Source organism: Oncorhynchus mykiss, chromosome 9 (assembly GCF_057628025.1).
Source record: "Oncorhynchus mykiss isolate SJ-2025 chromosome 9, ASM5762802v1, whole genome shotgun sequence".
Lineage (NCBI taxonomy): Eukaryota > Metazoa > Chordata > Actinopteri > Salmoniformes > Salmonidae > Oncorhynchus > Oncorhynchus mykiss.
In genome coordinates, this window is record NC_143030.1 from 84,448,149 (window position 1) to 84,467,964 (window position 19,816).

General features: G+C 40.7%; 1 protein-coding gene across 4 annotated transcripts in view; it reads right to left on the bottom strand.

Moving 5' to 3' along the window:
- Positions 1-16,958: 16,958 nt before the first annotated feature.
- Positions 16,959-19,816, bottom strand: part of LOC110532875 (mitochondrial carnitine/acylcarnitine carrier protein) — a 28,618-nt gene continuing 25,760 nt past the window's right edge. For 3 of the 4 annotated variants that reach the window (XM_090185609.1, XM_036989143.2, XM_090185610.1), the window contains one exon: positions 16,959-19,559. In XM_090185609.1, coding sequence (XP_090041735.1) covers positions 19,540-19,559 — 20 coding nt within the window. In that variant the 3' untranslated portion in view covers positions 16,959-19,539. The remainder of the gene's footprint in view (positions 19,560-19,816) is intronic. The other variant, XM_090185611.1, reaches the window with a different exon arrangement.

Consider the following 19,816-nt stretch of genomic DNA (forward strand, 5'->3'; position numbering starts at 1 on the left):
ATGATCCAGTGTGAATCACTCTGTATGGAGTACATATTGGTTTATAGAGAAAAAAAACATTATGACTGCCACAGTAAAAGTAGGGTCGGTAGAATCTATATGTAGTGTCATTTCATAGGGCTCTGAATAATACGGAGTGTTACAGGCCATTTCCTCCTCCCATTCATAGGGATCTGAGTGTTACAGGCCATTTTCTCCTCCCATTGATAGGGCTCTGAATAATATGGAGTTTTGCAGGCCATTTTCTCCTCCCATTCATAGGGCTCTGAATAATACGGAGTGTTACAGGCCATTTTCTCCTCCCATTCATAGGGCTCTGAATAATACGGAGTGTTGCAGGCCATTTACTCCCCCCATTCATAGGGCTCTGAGTAATACGGAGTGTTGCAGGCCAATTACTCCTCCCATTCCATTGGCCACAATGCAAATCACACCATACAGTATCCATTCTACAGACCCTACTGAGTATTACCTATAATACATTTATATCGTCAAAAATAATCATTTTTTCCTGTACAGTGCTATATTTGTACAGTATAATATCCAAGCACCATATTTTAATTACGCTGTTTGACCGCAGTAAAAGGTCAGCAGCACTATTACTCAGAGCACTATGAGATGACACCATATATGAATTCTACAGACCCTACTGAGTATTCTCAATACTTTCACATCACCACATAGAACAGTTTTTTCTCTCTCTATAAGCCAATATGCAATTTATACATTTAAAAAAAATGATGTAGTCATTTAGCAGACGGTCTTATGCAGAGCAACTTACAGTTTGTGCATTCATCTTAAGGTATTTTCATTTTGTAATGTTATTTTAACAGGCACTATGCAAAGCTGCAAACATGATTTATTTCGTATCATACACATAGCGTTTTACCACAGACCTTTATGTTGTAGGCAAAATCAGAAAACCGGAAGTCTTAATGCTGCTGCCATAACGCTCATGGTATAAAGACCGAGCTCCACCTCTAGACTTCTGGTATGGGTGAAATGCATGATGGGTTAAGGATGTCAGTGTGCCAAAGGTGAGAGCAGTCAGTGTCCTTTGAAAGCTCCTCCAGCCAAATACTCAGGAAATAGGGTATGGCGGACCAAAACTTCCCTAATTACAATTAAATGAATAAATAAATGCACACATAAATAGAACATACATGAATAAATAAATAAATATATAAATAATTTATCCCTTTATTTTTATTAATTTATATTATTTCTTCATTTATTTGTTTCTGTATTTCTTCCTCCAGTATGATAATGAGGGGGTGTCAATCAAACCTATGTGGGTGGTATCTAACACACCATTGGTTGATCAATGCCAGTATGATAATGAGGGGGTGTCAATCAAACCTATGTGGGTGGTATCTAACACACCATTGGTTGATCAATGCCAGTATGATAATGAGGGGGTGTCAATCAAACCTATGTGGGTGGTATCTAACACACCATTGGTTGATCAATGCCAGTATGATAATGAGGGGGTGTCAATCAAACCTATGTGGGTGGTATCTAACACACCATTGGTTGATCAATGCCAGTATGATAATGAGGGGGTGTCAATCAAACCTATGTGGGTGGTATCTAACACACCATTGGTTGATCAATGGTGTGACAGAACATGTTCAAAGTTTAAAGGCCATGTTTTATATTAGCACCCCCCAAAAAAGAGGAGATTACGTAGAGAGTATTGGATATTCATGAAATGGAATGTGTGGGAATAGATATAATCCAAAGTTAAATCTAGAATTGGCTTCCTATTTCGCAACAAAGCATCCTTCACTCATGCTGCCAAACATACCCTTGTAAAACTGACCATCCTACCAATCCTCGACTTTGGCGATGTAATTTACAAAATAGCCTCCAATACCCTACTCAACAAACTGGATGCAGTCTATCACAGTGCAATCCGTTTTGTCACCAAAGCCCCATACACTACCCACCATTGCGACCTGTACGCTCTCGTTGGCTGGCCCTCGCTTCATACTCGTCGCCAAACCCACTGGCTCCATGTCATCTACAAGACCCTGCTAGGTAAAGTCCCCCCTTATCTCAGCTCGCTGGTCACCATAGCATCTCCCACCTGTAGCACACGCTCCAGCAGGTATATCTCTCTAGTCACCCCCAAAACCAATTCTTTCTTTGGCCGCCTCTCTTTCCAGTTCTCTGCTGCCAATGACTGGAACGAACTACAAAAATCTCTGAAACTGGAAACTCTTATCTCCCTCACTAGCTTTAAGCACCAACTGTCAGAGCAGCTCACAGATTACTGCACCTGTACATAGCCCACATATAATTTAGCCCTATCAACTACCTCTTTCCCAACTGTATTTAATTTATTTATTTATTTTGCTCCTTTGCACCCCATTATTTTTATTTCTACTTTGCACATTCTTCCATTGCAAAACTACCATTCCAGTGTTTTACTTGCTATATTGTATTTACCTTGCCACCAAGGCCTTTTTTGCCTTTACCTCCCTTCTCACCTCATTTGCTCACATTGTATATAGACTTGTTTATACTTTATTATTGACTGTATGTTTGTTTTACTCCATGTGTAACTCTGTGTTGTTGTATCTGTCGAACTGCTTTGCTTTATCTTGGCCAGGTCGCAATTGTAAATGAGAACTTGTTCTCAACTTGCCTACCTGGTTAAATAAAGGTAAAATAAATAAATAAATAAATATAAGTAGAAATAACATTGTAATAGTTCATTCATATAACCCCTGCGCAAACCTCTCATGTTAGACGTGTAGGGGTAGGAAGGTAATATAATATATAATAATAATATAATAATATAAGACAGAGAGAAGGGAGTTATGGCCAGAAGCATGATTAAGACAGAGAGAAGGGAGACATGGCCAGAAGAATGAGTAAGACAGAGAGAAGGGAGTTATGGCCAGAAGCATGATTAAGACAGAGAGAAGGGAGACATGGCCAGAAGAATGAGTAAGACAGAGAGAAGGGAGTTATGGCCAGAAGCATGATTAAGACAGAGAGAAGGGAGTTATGGCCAGAAGCATGATTAAGACAGAGAGAAGGGAGACATGGCCAGAAGAATGAGTAAGACAGAGAGAAGGGAGTTATGGCCAAAATAATGATTAAGACAGAGAGAAGGGAGACATGGCCAGAAGAATGATTAAGACAGAGAGAAGGGAGACATGGCCAGAAGAATGATTAAGACAGAGAGAAGGGAGTTATGGCCAGAAGCATGATTAAGACAGAGAGAAGGGAGACATGGCCAGAAGAATGAGTAAGACAGAGAGAAGGGAGTTATGGCCAAAATAATGATTAAGACAGAGAGAAGGGAGACATGGCCAGAAGAATGATTAAGACAGAGAGAAGGGAGACATGGCCAGAAGAATGATTAAGACAGAGAGAAGGGAGACATGGCCTGCAGGAATTTTGCTCCACTATTGGTAAAGGGACTGAAATTGGTGCGGTTTGGAAAATGTTTTAAAAAAATGAAACGTCACAGCTGTATCACGTAAATAAAAGACAGATGTCCTAGGTGGTGCGTTTGCAGCGGTTCATAGATGTGAGTTCCTGTGTGATGAGAGCAAGAGGAGACAGTTAAAGTAAAAAGCGGAGTCAGGAGAAGCTATGGATGCAGAGTTCTCTGTTTTTGAGATGATGATGTTGGAGGGCGCGCTGACATCCAACATGTGTAGTTATTATTATTATAATTTATTTTTTAGAGGTGGATAAGCTTTATATTTCAGGAAGATTGTTGCTTCCATCAATGTAATTGTAAGCATCATTTCCAATCCCCCATTTATTTTTGGGGTAAAAATATATATCCATATATATATGCATATATATACAGGTATATACAGTATATACACATACCTATATAGATATACATACTTTAAGAATATACCTTTATTATTCCCCACAAACCCTACCACCCTTCCCTCAATTGGAGTAAACTAATGAACAATAACTGTCATGTTCTGACCCTAGTTCTTGTGTTATTTGTTTGTTTTAGTTGGTCAGGACATGAGTTGGGTGGGCATTCTATGTTTTGTGTTTCTAAGTTGGTTTTCTGTGTTCGGCCTAGTATGGTTCTCAATCAGAGGCAGGTGTCGTTAGTTGTCTCTGATTGAGAATCACACTTAGGTAGCCTGGGTTTCACTGTTGTTGTGTGGGTGATTGTTTCCGTGTCTGTGTTTGTTCGCCACACGGTACTGTTTCGGTTTTGTTCACGGTTATTGTTTGGTATTCATTGAGTGTTCAGTTTATGTTTTATTAAACAATATGGACACTTACCACGCCGGATCTTGGTCCGATCCTTGCTACACCTCCTCTTCAGACGAAGAGGAGGAAAATCTTTACAATAACACTTAGGCTTCTACCTTCAGTTTATACATCTTATACACATTTTACAGACAATCTTTTTTACAATAGTTATATTTTGTTTGTTTTTAGTCCTTCCTCTATTTCTGATGTTCATCCAGTTTGATTTATATTTGTAACTGTGCTATTTCACAACATGAGCCTATATACAGTATATTTTACAGACCCTGTATGTTTTACATTACTTATCTTGTTATTAGTCCCACCCTTCAGCTCCATTCAACCCCTCCCATCTATCTCTCAACATCATCCATTTTGGATTTCTATTTGCCATATATTTTTCAACTGTGCTGTGATGCTTCACATACAGTATGTAATGAACCTTTCTATTCTCATAGCTTCTACAGATTGTGAATTAAAAATAAAAACATTTGCTAAAATAATTATTATATTAAATGATTGACTTTTCAAATCACCCAGTATTGCTATCTGTAGTGTTAGTTCTAGGCACATGTTGCAATTCTTCAGCCATTCCTGGACCTGTGACCAAAAACGAGCTACATATGAACAATACCAAAATAAATTATCTAATGATAGGTTTTGTTCACGGTTATTGTTTGGTATTCATTGAGTGTTCAGTTTATGTTTTATTAAACAATATGGACACTTACCACGCCGGATCTTGGTCCGATCCTTGCTACACCTCCTCCACCTCCTCACAGCAGAATCTGCAGAGCTGGGAAGATTGTATCCCCCATATATATAACACTCTATTGGTTGCAAGAATTGTGTATAGTAATATAAATGGAGAGATTTGAAGTTTTGAATCCGGCGTTGTTTCGTGTGTCAATTCATAAACCATGTGCCATGGAATGGGTACATCCAAAATCTCTTCCCAACTATTTTGCAATTTATATGGCATAGCTGTCCGTTTTTTGGTCCTTAAATGAAATTGGTATATGTTTTTATTTATCACACTTTTCTTTAACCATTTATGGTCTTTAATACAGGGCCGACAGACAAGTTCCTTACTTTTCCCCCTTCCACTTGCCTCTTTCATTTTGTGGTAATGCTGCAATTAGTTGGTTGTAATTTTGGGTAGATCAGACATTTCTTTGAAAAAAATAAAATATTTTTTAATCAATTAGTATATTTGATTTTAACCACAATATTTGTTGTATTATTTGTTCTGTCTTTTCAGGTGGATTAAACTGAAATTGCAACCAACTGTCTAAGGCTTGTTTAAAAAATAACGATATTTTGGAGATTATTTCCTTTTCAAACAACTGAAAGTGAGCAGCTGTAATCTGAATAAAGGGAAACAGGACATTCTTGAACATAGGATGAGACATTCCTACCAATTTACAGGAGAACCAGTTTGGATTTAAGTATAACTTTTGTATGACTGATGCCTTTATTGAGGTCTAATGCTTTAATATTTAATCATTTCTGCCCTCCGAATTCATTTTCGTTACATAAATAGGCTCTTTTAATGTTGTCTGGCTTGCCATTTCAAATACAATTGAATATTTTTTTGTTCATATAATTTAAAAAGCAGGTCACTAGGTGTAGGCAAAACCATAAGCAAATAGGTCAACTGTGACATGACTAAAGAGTTAATCAGGGTGATTTTTCCACAAATAGACAGGTATTTTCCTTTCCAAGGTAGCAAGATCTTATCTATTTTTGATAACTTTCTATTAAAATATATTGTAGTGAGATCATTTCTTTCTTTTGGGATTTGTATACCGAGTATGTCGACATCTCCATCAGACCATTTAATTGGTAAACTACACGGTAATGTAAAATTTGCATTTTTTTAGTGATCCAAGACGTAATATAGTACACATATTTTGGTTGTTATCCAGAGAGGTCGGTAAAAGTATCTCGATCCTCTATGAGGCCGTGGAGGGATTCTACTTGGTAAAAGTATCTCGATCCTCTATGAGGCTGTGGAGGGATTCTACTTGGCAAAAGTATCTCGATCCTCTATGAGGCTGTGGAGGGATTCTACTTGGTAAAAGTATCTCGATCCTCTATGAGGCTGTGGAGGGATTCTACTTGGTAAAAGTATCTAGATCCTCTATGAGGCTGTGGAGGGATTCTACTTGGTAAAAGTATCTAGATCCTCTATGAGGCTGTGGAGGGATTCTACTTGTCAAAAGTATCTAGATCCTCTATGAGGCCGTGGAGGGATTCTACTTGGTAAAAGTATCTCGATCCTCTATGAGGCCGTGGAGGGATTCTACTTGGTAAAAGTATCTAGATCCTCTATGAGGCTGTGGAGGGATTCTACTTGGTAAAAGTATCTAGATCCTCTATGAGGCTGTGGAGGGATACTACTTGGTAAAAGTATCTCGATCCTCTATGAGGCCGTGGAGGGATTCTACTTGGTAAAAGTATCTCGATCCTCTATGAGGCTGTGGAGGGATTCTACTTGGTAAAAGTATCTCGATCCTCTATGAGGCTGTGGAGGGATTCTACTTGTCAAAAGTATCTAGATCCTCTATGAGGCCGTGGAGAGATTCTACTTGTGGTTTTAAAAGAAAACATGAATCATCAGCGTACATTGACACGTTTGTTTTTAAGCCATGGATTTCCAATCCCTTAATATTATTGTTTGATCTAATTTTAACAGCTAACTTTTCGACATGCAATAATAAATAAATATACCCATAATGGACAACCTTGTTTTTCTCCTCTAGATAGTTTAAAACTTTCTGAGATGTAGCCATTATTTACTATTTTGCACCTAGGGTTTCTATACATAACTTTACCCCATTTTATAAGAGATTCCCCAAAATTGAAATATTCTAGGCATTTATATATAAACTTCAGTCATACTTTATCAAAAGCCTTTTCAAAATCAGCTATGAAAACCAGGCCTGGTGTCCCCGATATTTCATAGTGTTCTATTGTTTCCAGTACTTATAGTCTTATATTATCTCCAAGGTGTCGTCCATGTAAAAAAAACTGTCTGATTAGGATGAATAATATCTGACAATACTTTTTTAGTTCTATGTGCCAAGCATTTTGCTAGGATTTTTGCATCACAACACTGAAGTGTAGGGGGCCTCCAAGTTTTTAAACGGACTGGACCTTTATATATACACCACTTGGGTCCTGTTTCAGTAATAATGATATCAGACCTTGTTGTGTGCCCGATAATCGACCATTTATATAGGAGTGGTTAAAACATGCTAATAACGGTCCTCTGAGTATATCACAAAAAGGTTTGCTATACTTCCACTGGTATGCCATCCAGCCCTGAGGTTTGTTATACCTCCACTGGTCTGCCATCCAGCCCTGAGGTTTGTTATACCTCCACTGGTCTGCCATCCAGCCCTGAGGTTTGTTATACCTCCACTGGTCTGCCATCCAGCCCTGAGGTTTGTTATACCTCCACTGGTCTGCCATCCAGCCCTGAGGTTTGTTATACTTCCACTGGTCTGCCATCCAGCCCTGAGGTTTGTTATACCTCCACTGGTCTGCCATCCAGCCCTGAGGTTTGTTATACCTCCACTGGTCTGCCATCCAGCCCTGAGGTTTGTTATACCTCCACTGGTCTGCCATCCAGCCCTGAGGTTTGTTATACCTCCACTGGTCTGCCATCCAGCCCTGAGGTTTGTTATACCTCCACTGGTCTGCCATCCAGCCCTGAGGTTTGTTATACCTCCACTGGTCTGCCATCCAGCCCTGAGGTTTGTTATACCTCCACTGGTCTGCCATCCAGCCCTGAGGTTTGTTATACCTCCACTGGTCTGCCATCCAGCCCTGAGGTTTGTTATACCTCCACTGGTCTGCCATCCAGCCCTGAGGTTTGTTATACCTCCACTGGTATGCCATCCAGCCCTGAGGTTTGTTATACCTCCACTGGTCTGCCATTCAGCCCTGAGGTTTGTTATACTTCCACTGGTATGCCATCCAGCCCTGAGGTTTGTTATACCTCCACTGGTCTGCCATCCAGCCCTGAGGTTTGTTATACCTCCACTGGTATGCCATCCAGCCCTGAGGTTTCCCAGCCTTAAAGGCTTTAAAGGCATCAAGAAGTTCCTCCTCTGTAATTTGGCCTTCACATGGTCTGTCTGTACAAATGTTCATTTTACACTATTATTAGGAAAATAATCCATGCAATTAGCTGGGAGGCACACAGTACTACATAGAGCCATGACTACATGGAACTCTATTCCACATCAGGTATCTGATGCAGCAGTAGAATCAGATTTAAAAAGCTGATAAAAATACACCTTATGGAACAGAGGTGACTGTAAAACAACACAAACATTGGCACAGACACATGCATACACACACACACACACACACACACACACACACACACACACACACACACACACACGTGCACACACACGCACTAACATACGCACCATACAGACACATGGATTTAGTACTGTAGATATATGGTAGTGGTGGAGTAGGGGCCTGAGGGCACACAGTGTGTTGTGAATGTATTATAATGTTTTAAAAATTGCATAAACTGCCTTAATTTTGCTGTACCCCTTGAAGAGTAGCTGCTGCTTTGGCAGGAACTAATGGGGATCCTGTCATTCCCTGGTCATAAAGAGGCTTTTATTCTCTATTTTGGGTAGGCCAGGGTGTGACTAGGGTGGGCATTCTAGTTTCTTTATTTCTATGTTTTCTGTTTCTATGTTTTTTTTTTTTTTTATTTTTTTTTATTTTACCTTTATTTAACCAGGCAAGTCAGTTAAGAACAAATTCTTATTTTCAATGACGGCCTGGGAACAGTGGGTTAACTGCCTGTTCAGGGGCAGAACGACAGATTTGTACCTTGTCAGCTCGGGGGTTTGAACTCGCAACCTTCCGGTTACTAGTCCAACGCTCTAACCACTAGGCTACCCTGCCGCCCGGTATGGTTCTCAATCAGGGACAGCTGGCTATCGTTGTCTCTGATTGGGAATCATACTTAGGCAGCCTTTTTTCCTTTGGTATTTTGTGGGTAGATGTCTGTGTTAGTGGCCTGTATAGCTCTAGTCAGCTTCACGTTAGTTTCTTTGTTTCTTGTTTTTGTTGGCGACTTTCTAAATAAAAATAAATGTACGCTCACCACGCTGCACCTTGGTCCGGTCATTTCCCTGACCACGTTCGTGACATAATAAATACAAATAGGAATACTTGGAAGGGTTCCAGTGTTGCATAGCCATAGCCAGCTAGCATCCCTTTCTGTTTGAGTAGGTAAGTGTTGCAAAATATATCTCTCTCGCTCTTTCTCTTTCCTTTTTGAAGACATTCATTAGTTAAACTGTTCAACTATTGTCTTTCTCTCTCTTTGGGTCATCTACTCACCACATGTTATGCACTGCAGTGCTGCAGTGCTAGCTAGCTGTAGCTTATGCTTTCAGTACTAGATTCATTCTCTGATCCTTTGATTGGGGGGACAACATGTCAGTTCATGCTACAAGAGTTTGAAAGTTGTCATAATTACTGTGTAAATCTGTGGATGGGGGTGAGAACCATGAGCCTCCTAGGTTTTGTATTGAAGTCAATGTACCCAGAGGAGGATGGAAACTAGCTGTCCTCCGGCTACACCAGGTTGCTACCCCAGAGAGCGCTGTTGAGGCTACTGGGGACCTCCATTGCAAAACGGTGTGTTTTAATCAATTATTTGGTGACGTGAATGTATTTAGTGTAGTTTAATCTAAAAAGGATAACTTTTTTTATTGTTTCACAATTATTTAAAAAAACATTCACTGAGGAGGATGGTCCTACTCTGAGGAGCCTCCACTGATTGATATATGGATATTCACATACAATATTCAGTTCATAAGCATTGACTAACACCTCTAGGGCAGGGGCAACCCTGGTCCTGGAGTGCTGCAGGCTCATGTTTTTGATTAACCGACCTGGAAGACCAGGTGTGTGGAATTCAGGAAATCACTGAACTGATCTATTAGCTTAGTTGGTCAGGGCTGCGCTCAGTATATAAAAACGTACTGGAAACGGTACTGAACGACTGGTTGAAAAACAAGGTGGGTTTGGGTTGTGGGTTCAAAATGCACTGCTTCAAGCCATACCCAGGCACCGAACAGAGCAAACGTATCTCAAAGTCGGTTCAAGACCATACAAGAATGTTTTTGGAAAACGTGGCATTCAGTTCAAACCGTTACACAATGTAGCAAACGTTCAAGCGAACTGAATGCTCCCATGGTGAGGTGCCTTAATGAAACAAAATCCTGCAGTACTTGCAGCACTCCAGGAACAGGGTTGTCTACCCCTGCTCTAGGGTCCTGTGGTACTGCAGGAACAGGGTTGTCTACCCCTGCTCTAGGGTCCTGTGGTACTACAGGAACAGGGTTGTCTACACCTGCTCTAGGGTCCTGTGGTACTGCAGGAACAGGGTTGTCTACTCCTGCTCTAGGGTCCTGTGGTACTACAGGAACAGGGTTGTCTACTCCTGCTCTAGGGTCCTGTGGTACTACAGGAACAGGGTTGTCTACTCCTGCTCTAGGGTCCTGTGGTACTACAGGAACAGGGTTGTCTACCCCTGCTCTAGGGTCCTGTGGTACTGCAGGAACAGGGTTGTCTACACCTGCTCTAGGGTCCTGTGGTACTACAGGAACAGGGTTGTCTACCCCTGCTCTATGGTCCTGTGGTACTACAGGAACAGGGTTGTCTACCCCTGCTCTAGTGTCCTGTGGTACTACAGGAACAGGGTTGTCTACCCCTGCTCTAGGGTCCTGTGGTACTACAGGAACAGGGTTGTCTACACCTGCTCTAGGGTCCTGTGGTACTCCAGGAACAGGGTTGTCTACCCCTGCTCTAGGGTCCTGTGGTACTGCAGGAACAGGGTTGTCTACCCCTGCTCTAGGGTCCTGTGGTACTACAGGAACAGGGTTGTCTACACCTGCTCTAGGGTCCTGTGGTACTACAGGAACAGGGTTGTCTACCCCTGCTCTAGGGTCCTGTGGTACTACAGGAACAGGGTTGTCTACCCCTGCTCTAGGGTCCTGTGGTACTACAGGAACAGGGTTGTCTGCCCCTGCTCTAGGGTCCTGTGGTACTGCAGGAACAGGGTTGTCTACCCCTGCTCTAGGGTCCTGTGGTACTACAGGAACAGGGTTGTCTACTCCTGCTCTAGGGTCCTGTGGTACTACAGGAACAGGGTTGTCTACCCCTGCTCTAGGGTCCTGTGGTACTACAGGAACAGGGTTGTCTACCCCTGCTCTAGGGTCCTGTGGTACTGCTGGAACAGGGTTGTCTACCCCTGCTCTAGGGTCCTGTGGTACTACAGGAACAGGGTTGTCTACCCCTGCTCTAGGGTCCTGTGGTACTCCAGGAACAGGGTTGTCTGCCCCTGCTCTAGGGTCCTGTGGTACTGCAGGAACAGGGTTGTCTACCCCTGCTCTAGGGTCCTGTGGTACTACAGGAACAGGGTTGTCTACTCCTGCTCTAGGGTCCTGTGGTACTACAGGAACAGGGTTGTCTACCCCTGCTCTAGGGTCCTGTGGTACTACAGGAACAGGGTTGTCTACCCCTGCTCTAGGGTCCTGTGGTACTGCTGGAACAGGGTTGTCTACTCCTGCTCTAGGGTCCTGTGGTACTACAGGAACAGGGTTGTCTACCCCTGCTCTAGGGTCCTGTGGTACTACAGGAACAGGGTTGTCTACCCCTGCTCTAGGGTCCTGTGGCACTACAGGAACAGGGTTGTCTACACCTGCTCTAGGGTCCTGTGTTGAAAGGACAGCTGGTCAAGTTATAGGGCAACAGTTTTCTTCCAGGGTCCATATCCATGAAGCGTATCTCAAAGTCTGTTCAGGAAAGTACAAGAAAGTTTTTGGAAAATGTGGAATTTTTTGCCTTCAAAATAAATGTCCCGCTTTGAAACAGATACAAATAGTGGAATCATGCCATATTTGCAAAAGATAATGCTTAACAAGTTTTCGGTGTTATATAAATTCAACAAAAGACAATTTGTTGATTAGAAAAAGAAAATCTAAAAAGAAATTAGAAAATCGTATTGTGGATTAATTGGACTTTATCATTGCATTGGGGGCATACATATGTTTCACTGTACAGCCTCACCTATAGATTGTGGATCAATAACAATGGGGTATCAGCCTATTCAGTGACACCAACTGAACACAACTGTGAAGAGTATAAGTGTCATAACTCTTATTGCAAGACTGACGGAAATCACTTTTCAGCCTATTGGCTGGTGTGCTAATGTGGAGAATTTCACAGTGGTGTTAAAGTCCTGTAATATCAAATCAAATTTTATTGGTCACATACACATGGTTAGCAGATGTTAATGCGAGTGTAGCGAAATGCTTGTGCTTCTAGTTCCGACAATGCATTAATAACCAACGAGTAATCTAACCTAAAGGAGAGTCCGCAGGTTTTGGTAGTGGGCCGTGTCATTGGCACTGTATTGTCCTCAAAGCGAGCAAAGAAGTTGTTTAGTCTGTCTGGGAGCAAGACATCCTGGTCCGCGACAGGGCTGGTTTTCTTTTTGTAATCCGTGATTGACTTTAGACCCTGCCACATACCTCTTGTGTCTGAGCCGTTGAATTGCGACTCTACTTTGTCTCTATACTGACGCTTAGATTGTTTGATTGCCTTGCGGAGGGAATAGATACACTGTTTGTATTCAGTCATGTTTCCGGTCACCTTGCCCTGATTAAAAGCAGTGGTTCGCGCTTTCAGTATCGCGCGAATGCTGCCATCAATCCACAGTTTCTGGTTTGGGAATGTTTTAATAGTTGCTGTGGGTACGACATCGCCGATGCACTTGCTAATAAACTCGCTCACCGAATCAGCGTATTTGTCAATGTTGTTGTTTGACACAATGCGGAACATATCGCAGTCCACATGATCGAAGCAATCTTGAAGCGTGGAATCAGATTGGTTGGACCAGCGTTGAACAGACCTGAGCGCGGGAGCTTCCTGTTTTAGTTTCTGTCTATAGGCAGGAAGCAACAAAATGGAGTCGTGGTCAGCTTTTCCAAAAGGAGGTTGGAGAGGGCCTTCTATGCGTCGCGGAAGTTAGAAAAACAATGATCCAGGGTTTTACCAGCCCTGGTTACACAATCGATATGCTGATAGAATTTAGGGAGTCTTGTTTTCAGATTAGCCTTGTTAATAAGAGACACGATGCTAATATTTGTGTAAACCTTTCACAGTTATGAACATTTCATGGACGCAAGATCCATAGGCAAGGGTGTACCATGCATACAGTATGACCCAATGGAATTCTGACGTCTTAATACATCCACAGTGTGATTTCATCTGATTAAATATACATATCAGCATTCCAACCGTGCTCAGCATTATCCAGTTCAAATATGGAGTCATTCCACTATTGGTACTGTTTGCATCAGTTTCAATGCAAGACTTTTATTTTGAAGGTGAACCGCAAATTCTACTGTTGTGTTCTGGCTAATCATTATTGTGGCTAGCTTCACATAGGTGGTGCAAAAGTAGTGGAGCTACGCACTGTGACATTGATCAACCAATGGTGCGGTAGATACGAGAAGTCGCCCGATTATGATTTTTCAACGCAGATACCGATACCGATTATTGGAGGACAAAAAAAAAGCCGATACCGATTAATCGGCCGATTTAATAAATAAATAAATAATTATAATTATATATATATATATATATATATATATATATACACACACACATTTTTGTAATAATGACAATTACAATACTGAATGAACAATGAACACTTTTAGTGTAACTTAATATCATACATAAATAAAATAAATTAAGTCTCAAATAACATGAATGATGAAAACAAAAACTGTAATTTCTATATGCAGGAAATCCTATTTTAATAATGGACATGGTAAGAATTGACTACCAAAGTGCAAGTCATAATTCCCATGACACCTTCTAGAAAAATCTGAAAAGCGGTTCCTTCATTCATTTATTCCATAGGATATTTTTAGATTCACTTAAAATAAGGTCTGTTTCGTGTCGGCTTACACCACCTTGCACATTTTATAACTGTGTAGATATCCATAGGACAAGGTAACTCTGATCAATATTGGCTAAATATAAGCGAAGATTATTTTTTTGTAGAGTGGATTTATGAAAATATTTTGACAAACGTTGCCTTATCCTAGTGAGATTTACACAGGTACCAAAATGCCGAGGCGGTTTAAGCCTGAACCCTAACCTGCACGAAACACAGACCTGATTGGAAATAGATCAAGACATTCTCTATGGAAGACATGAACAGAGGCGGTTTAAACCTGCACGAAACACAGACCTTATTTGAAGTAGATCAAGACATTCTCTATGGAAGACATGAACGGTAAAATAACAAAGGAACCTCTTTCAAGTTCAGCCGCAAGTTATTACAGGAATTATAACGCGTCGACTATTTCTCTCTAAACCATATACCTTTGACTATTACGAGCCTGCTGCTGCCTACCACCCCTAAGACTGCTCTATCAAATATCAAATCATAGACTAACTATAAACACACAGAAATACGAGCCTTAGGTCAAATCCGGAAACTATCACCTCGAAAACAAAATGTTTATTCCGTTCCGTATTTTATCTAACGGGTGGCATCCATGAGTCTAAATATTCCTGTTACATTGCACAACCTTCAATGTTATGTCATAATATTCTGGCAAGTTAGTTCGCAAAGAGCCAGGCAGCCCAAACTGTTGCATATACCCTGAGTCTGCGTGCAATGAACGCAAGAGGTGACACAATTTCATCTGCTATCCTGGATTTATTTTAGCTAAATATGCAGGTTTAAAAATATATACTTGTGTATTGATTTTAAGAAAGGCATTGATGTTTATGGTTAAGTACACATTGGAGCAACGACAGTCGTTGATTGATTGTTTTTTTATAAGATAAGTTTAATGCTAGCTAGCAACTTACCTTGGCTTACTGCATTCGCGTAACAGGCATGCTCCTCGTGGAGTGCAATCTTTCATACTGTCCATAGGAGGGTGCGTCACTTGAGTGGGTTGAGTCACTGATGTGATCTTCCTGTCTGGGTTGGCGCCCCTCCTTGGGTTGTGCCGTGGCGGAGATCTTTGTGGGCTATACTCAGCCTTGTCTCAGGATGGTAAGTTGGTGGTTGAAGATATCCCTCTAGTGGTGTGGGGGCTGTGCTTTGGCAAAGTGGGTGGGGTTATATTCCTTCCTGTTTGGCCCTGTCCGGGGGTGTCCTCGGATGGAGCCACAGTGTCTCCTGACTCCTCCTGTCTCAGCCTCCAGTATTTATGCTGCAGTAGTTTATGTGTCGGGGGGCTAGGGTCAGTTTGTTATACCTGGAGTACTTCGCCTGTCCTATTCGGTGTCCTGTGTGAATTTAAGTGTGCTCTCTCTAATTCTCTCTTTCTCTCTTTCTTTCTCTCTCTCGGAGGACCTGAGCCCTAGGACCATGCCTCAGGACTACCTGACATGATGACTCCTTGCTGTCCGCAGTCCACCTGGCCGTGCTGCTGCTCCAGTTTCAACTGTTCTGCCTTATTATTATTGGACCATGCTGGTCATTTATGAACATTTGAACATCTTGGCCATGTTCTGTTATAATCTCCACCAGGCACAGCCAGTACACCTGCATTGCTTTCTGTTTGGGGTTTTAGGCTGGGTTTCTGTACAGCACTTTGAGATATCAGCTGACGTACGAAGGGCTGTATAAAAAATTAAAAAATAAAAATGTAATCAGGTGGTTCGAGCGTCGGACTAGTTAACTGTAAGGTTGCAAGATTGGATCCCCCAAGCTGACAAGGTAAAAATCTGTTGTTCTGCCCCTAAACGAGGCACAACGTTCCTAGGCCATCATTGAAAATAAGAATGTGTTCTTAACTGACTTGCCTAATTAAAAATATATATATATATATATATATATATATATATATATATATATATATATATATATATATAAAAATCTGCAAAATACCGATTTCCGATTGTTATGAAAACTTGAAATCGGACGTTCCGATTAATTGGCCGACCTCTAGTAGATACCTCTCCTAGACGTTTGATTGACACCCCCTCATTCTCATATGGGAGGAAGAAATACGGAACTATATTAAATGAATGAATATATAAATTGATTAAAGTTTTAATACATTTGTAATTGAACAATTATTACAGATAAAGAGAAAATGAATACATTTTAGTCAGTATTTTTGTATTTCCTTGCTAATTAATGTTTTATTTCATTGTAATTATGGCAGCTTTGGACCTCCATATTATGGTGCTGCAGCACCCCTGAAAGATGAGAATTAAGGTTTATTCTTTTCACAAAAGTAGTGCACTGGGCCTTTATTAATCCTGTATTAGCAGACTGATGTAGCCGTCTGTCTGTGAAACAAATCGCAGCACCTCCTGCCCCAAAGATCTTCCCGCAGCTATGCCTCCAGCAAAAAGACAGAATAAACTTATTGAATACTAGAACATAAAGGTAGAAATACAATCTAGAAAATAGCTGTGGCCTACTCCTAGCAAGGTAGAAATAGAATCTAGAATACACCTCTCTATGCTCAAAACCTTAGATTAGTGTCCAATGGTAATTTAGGGCCTGAATTAAATAGAATCTAGAATACACCTCTCTATGCTCAAAACCTTAGATTAGTGTCCAATGGTAATTTAGGGCCTGAATTACCCATAAACTAGGCATTAATAGACACAGCAATGTCATATTTGGCAAATTACACTTTATTCAAACAAATGTATAAAACCTGTTCTGAGATAATTGTCAAAATTCATCAAATTATATCACATTATATCACATTTAAAATGTACATCAAAACCCCTAAATTGGTCAATAGACAAATGAAGGCATTTAAAAAAAATTTTTAAATCTTCAACATTCAAACACGTCTTTATTGTTACTATTAACAATGAATAATGAATATAAATTATAGTGCACTATTATCAGGTGCCTTTTAGACACAACCGTAGGTTCACAGAAATATGTCAAAATCATCCCCTTAAATGAATATCATGATTGTCATTATTTCACTGTGCGTTTAAACTTCTCTTCAACAAGACGTGAATCACAGGACAAGACGTCAAACTGAAACAGGACAAGACGTCAAACTGAAACAGGACAAGATGACAAACTGAAATAGGACAAGATGACAAACTGAAACAGGACAAGATGTCAAACTGAAACAGGACAAGATGTCAAACTGAAACAGGACAAGATGTCAGACTGAAACAGGACAAGATGTCAAACTGAAACAGGACAAGATGTCAGACTGAAACAGGACAAGATGTCAGACTGAAACAGGACAAGATGTCAAACTGAAACAGGACAAGATGTCAGACTGAAACAGGACAAGATGTCAGACTGAAACAGGACAAGATGTCAAACTGAAACAGGACAAGATGTCAGACTGAAACAGGACAAGATGTCAGACTGAAACAGGACAAGATGTCAAACTGAAACAGGACAAGATGTCAGACTGAAACAGGACAAGATGTCAAACTGAAACAGGACAAGATGTCAAACTGAAACAGGACAAGATGTCAAACTGAAATAGGACAAGATGTCAGACTGAAACAGGAGAAGATGTCAGACTGAAACAGGACAAGATGACAAACTGAAATAGGACAAGATGACAAACTGAAACAGGACAAGATGACAAACTGAAACAGGACAAGATGACAAACTGAAACAGGACAAGATGACAAACTGAAATAGGACAAGATGACAAACTGAAACAGGACAAGATGTCAAACTGAAACAGGACAAGATGTCAGACTGAAACAGGACAAGATGTCAAACTGAAATAGGACAAGATGACAAACTGAAACAGGACAAGATGACAAACTGAAATAGGACAAGATGTCAAACTGAAACAGGACAAGATGACAAACTGAAACAGGACAAGATGTCAAACTGAAATAGGACAAGATGACAAACTGAAACAGGACAAGATGACAAACTGAAATAGGACAAGATGTCAAACTGAAACAGGACAAGATGACAAACTGAAATAGGACAAGATGACAAACTGAAACAGGACAAGATGACAAACTGAAATAGGACAAGATGTCAAACTGAAACAGGACAAGATGACAAACTGAAATAGGACAAGATGTCAAACTGAAACAGGACAAGATGACAAACTGAAATAGGACAAGATGTCAAACTGAAACAGGACAAGATGACAAACTGAAATAGGACAAGATGTCAAACTGAAACAGGACAAGATGACAAACTGAAATAGGACAAGATGACAAACTGAAACAGGACAAGATGACAAACTGAAACAGGACAAGATGACAAACTGAAACAGGACAAGATGACAAACTGAAACAGGACAAGATGACAAACTGAAACAGGACAAGATGTCAAACTGAAACAGGACAAGATGTCAAACTGAAACAGGACAAGATGACAAACTGAAACAGGACAAGATGACAAACTGAAACAGGACAAGATGACAAACTGAAACAGGACAAGATGTCAGACTGAAACAGGACAAGATGTCAAACTGAAACAGGACAAGATGTCAGACTGAAACAGGACAAGATGTCAGACTGAAACAGGACAAGATGTCAAACTGAAACAGGACAAGATGTCAGACTGAAATAGGACAAGATGTCAAACTGAAACAGGACAAGATGTCAAACTGAAATAGGACAAGATGTCAGACTGAAACAGGACAAGATGTCAGACTGAAACAGGACAAGATGTCAGACTGAAACAGGACAAGATGTCAGACTGAAACAGGACAAGATGACAAACTGAAATAGGACAAGATGACAAACTGAAACAGGACAAGATGACAAACTGAAACAGGACAAGATGACAAACTGAAACAGGACAAGATGACAAACTGAAACAGGACAAGATGACAAACTGAAACAGGACAAGATGTCAAACTGAAACATCAGTGAATATATTTTTTAGAACCACATTAACAACAAGGAGGACAATAATTAACATTGTTGTTGTCATGAAAAACCATGACTAGTTAAATAAAGGTTAAATACAACAACAAAAACCATCACCCTATTCCCTATATAGTGCACTACTTTCCCTATATAGTGCAAAACTGACCAGAGCCCTATTACCTACAGGCCCTAGGCAAAAGTAGTGCACTATATAGGGAATAGTGTGCCATTTGGGAAGCATGAAACTGAGATCAAGAGAAGAGTCCAGTCTGAAGACAGCAACAGGTCAATGCAGGTTACAACCTCTTAATGACAGGTCATAGCAGGAGACTTCACCAGGTGGGAGCCAGCCAATTTAGACACTCTAACGCCAATTCATACCCTAGAAAACAGGCCTGAGGGATACAGAGAGAAGATCAGAGCAGAAAGAACCCTAGAAAGAAAATGATGGGTTATGGATGCTGATAGGTGGGTTGGTGTGGTACTGTGTGTTGATAGGTGGGTTGGTGTGGTACTGTGTGTTGATAGGTGGGTTGGTGGATGCTGATAGGTGGATTGGTGTGGCGGCAGGTAGCCTAGCGGTTAGACCATTGAGCAGGAAAAATAAGGTTTCCATGTGAAATCCATAGATTAGGGCCTAATGAAATTATTT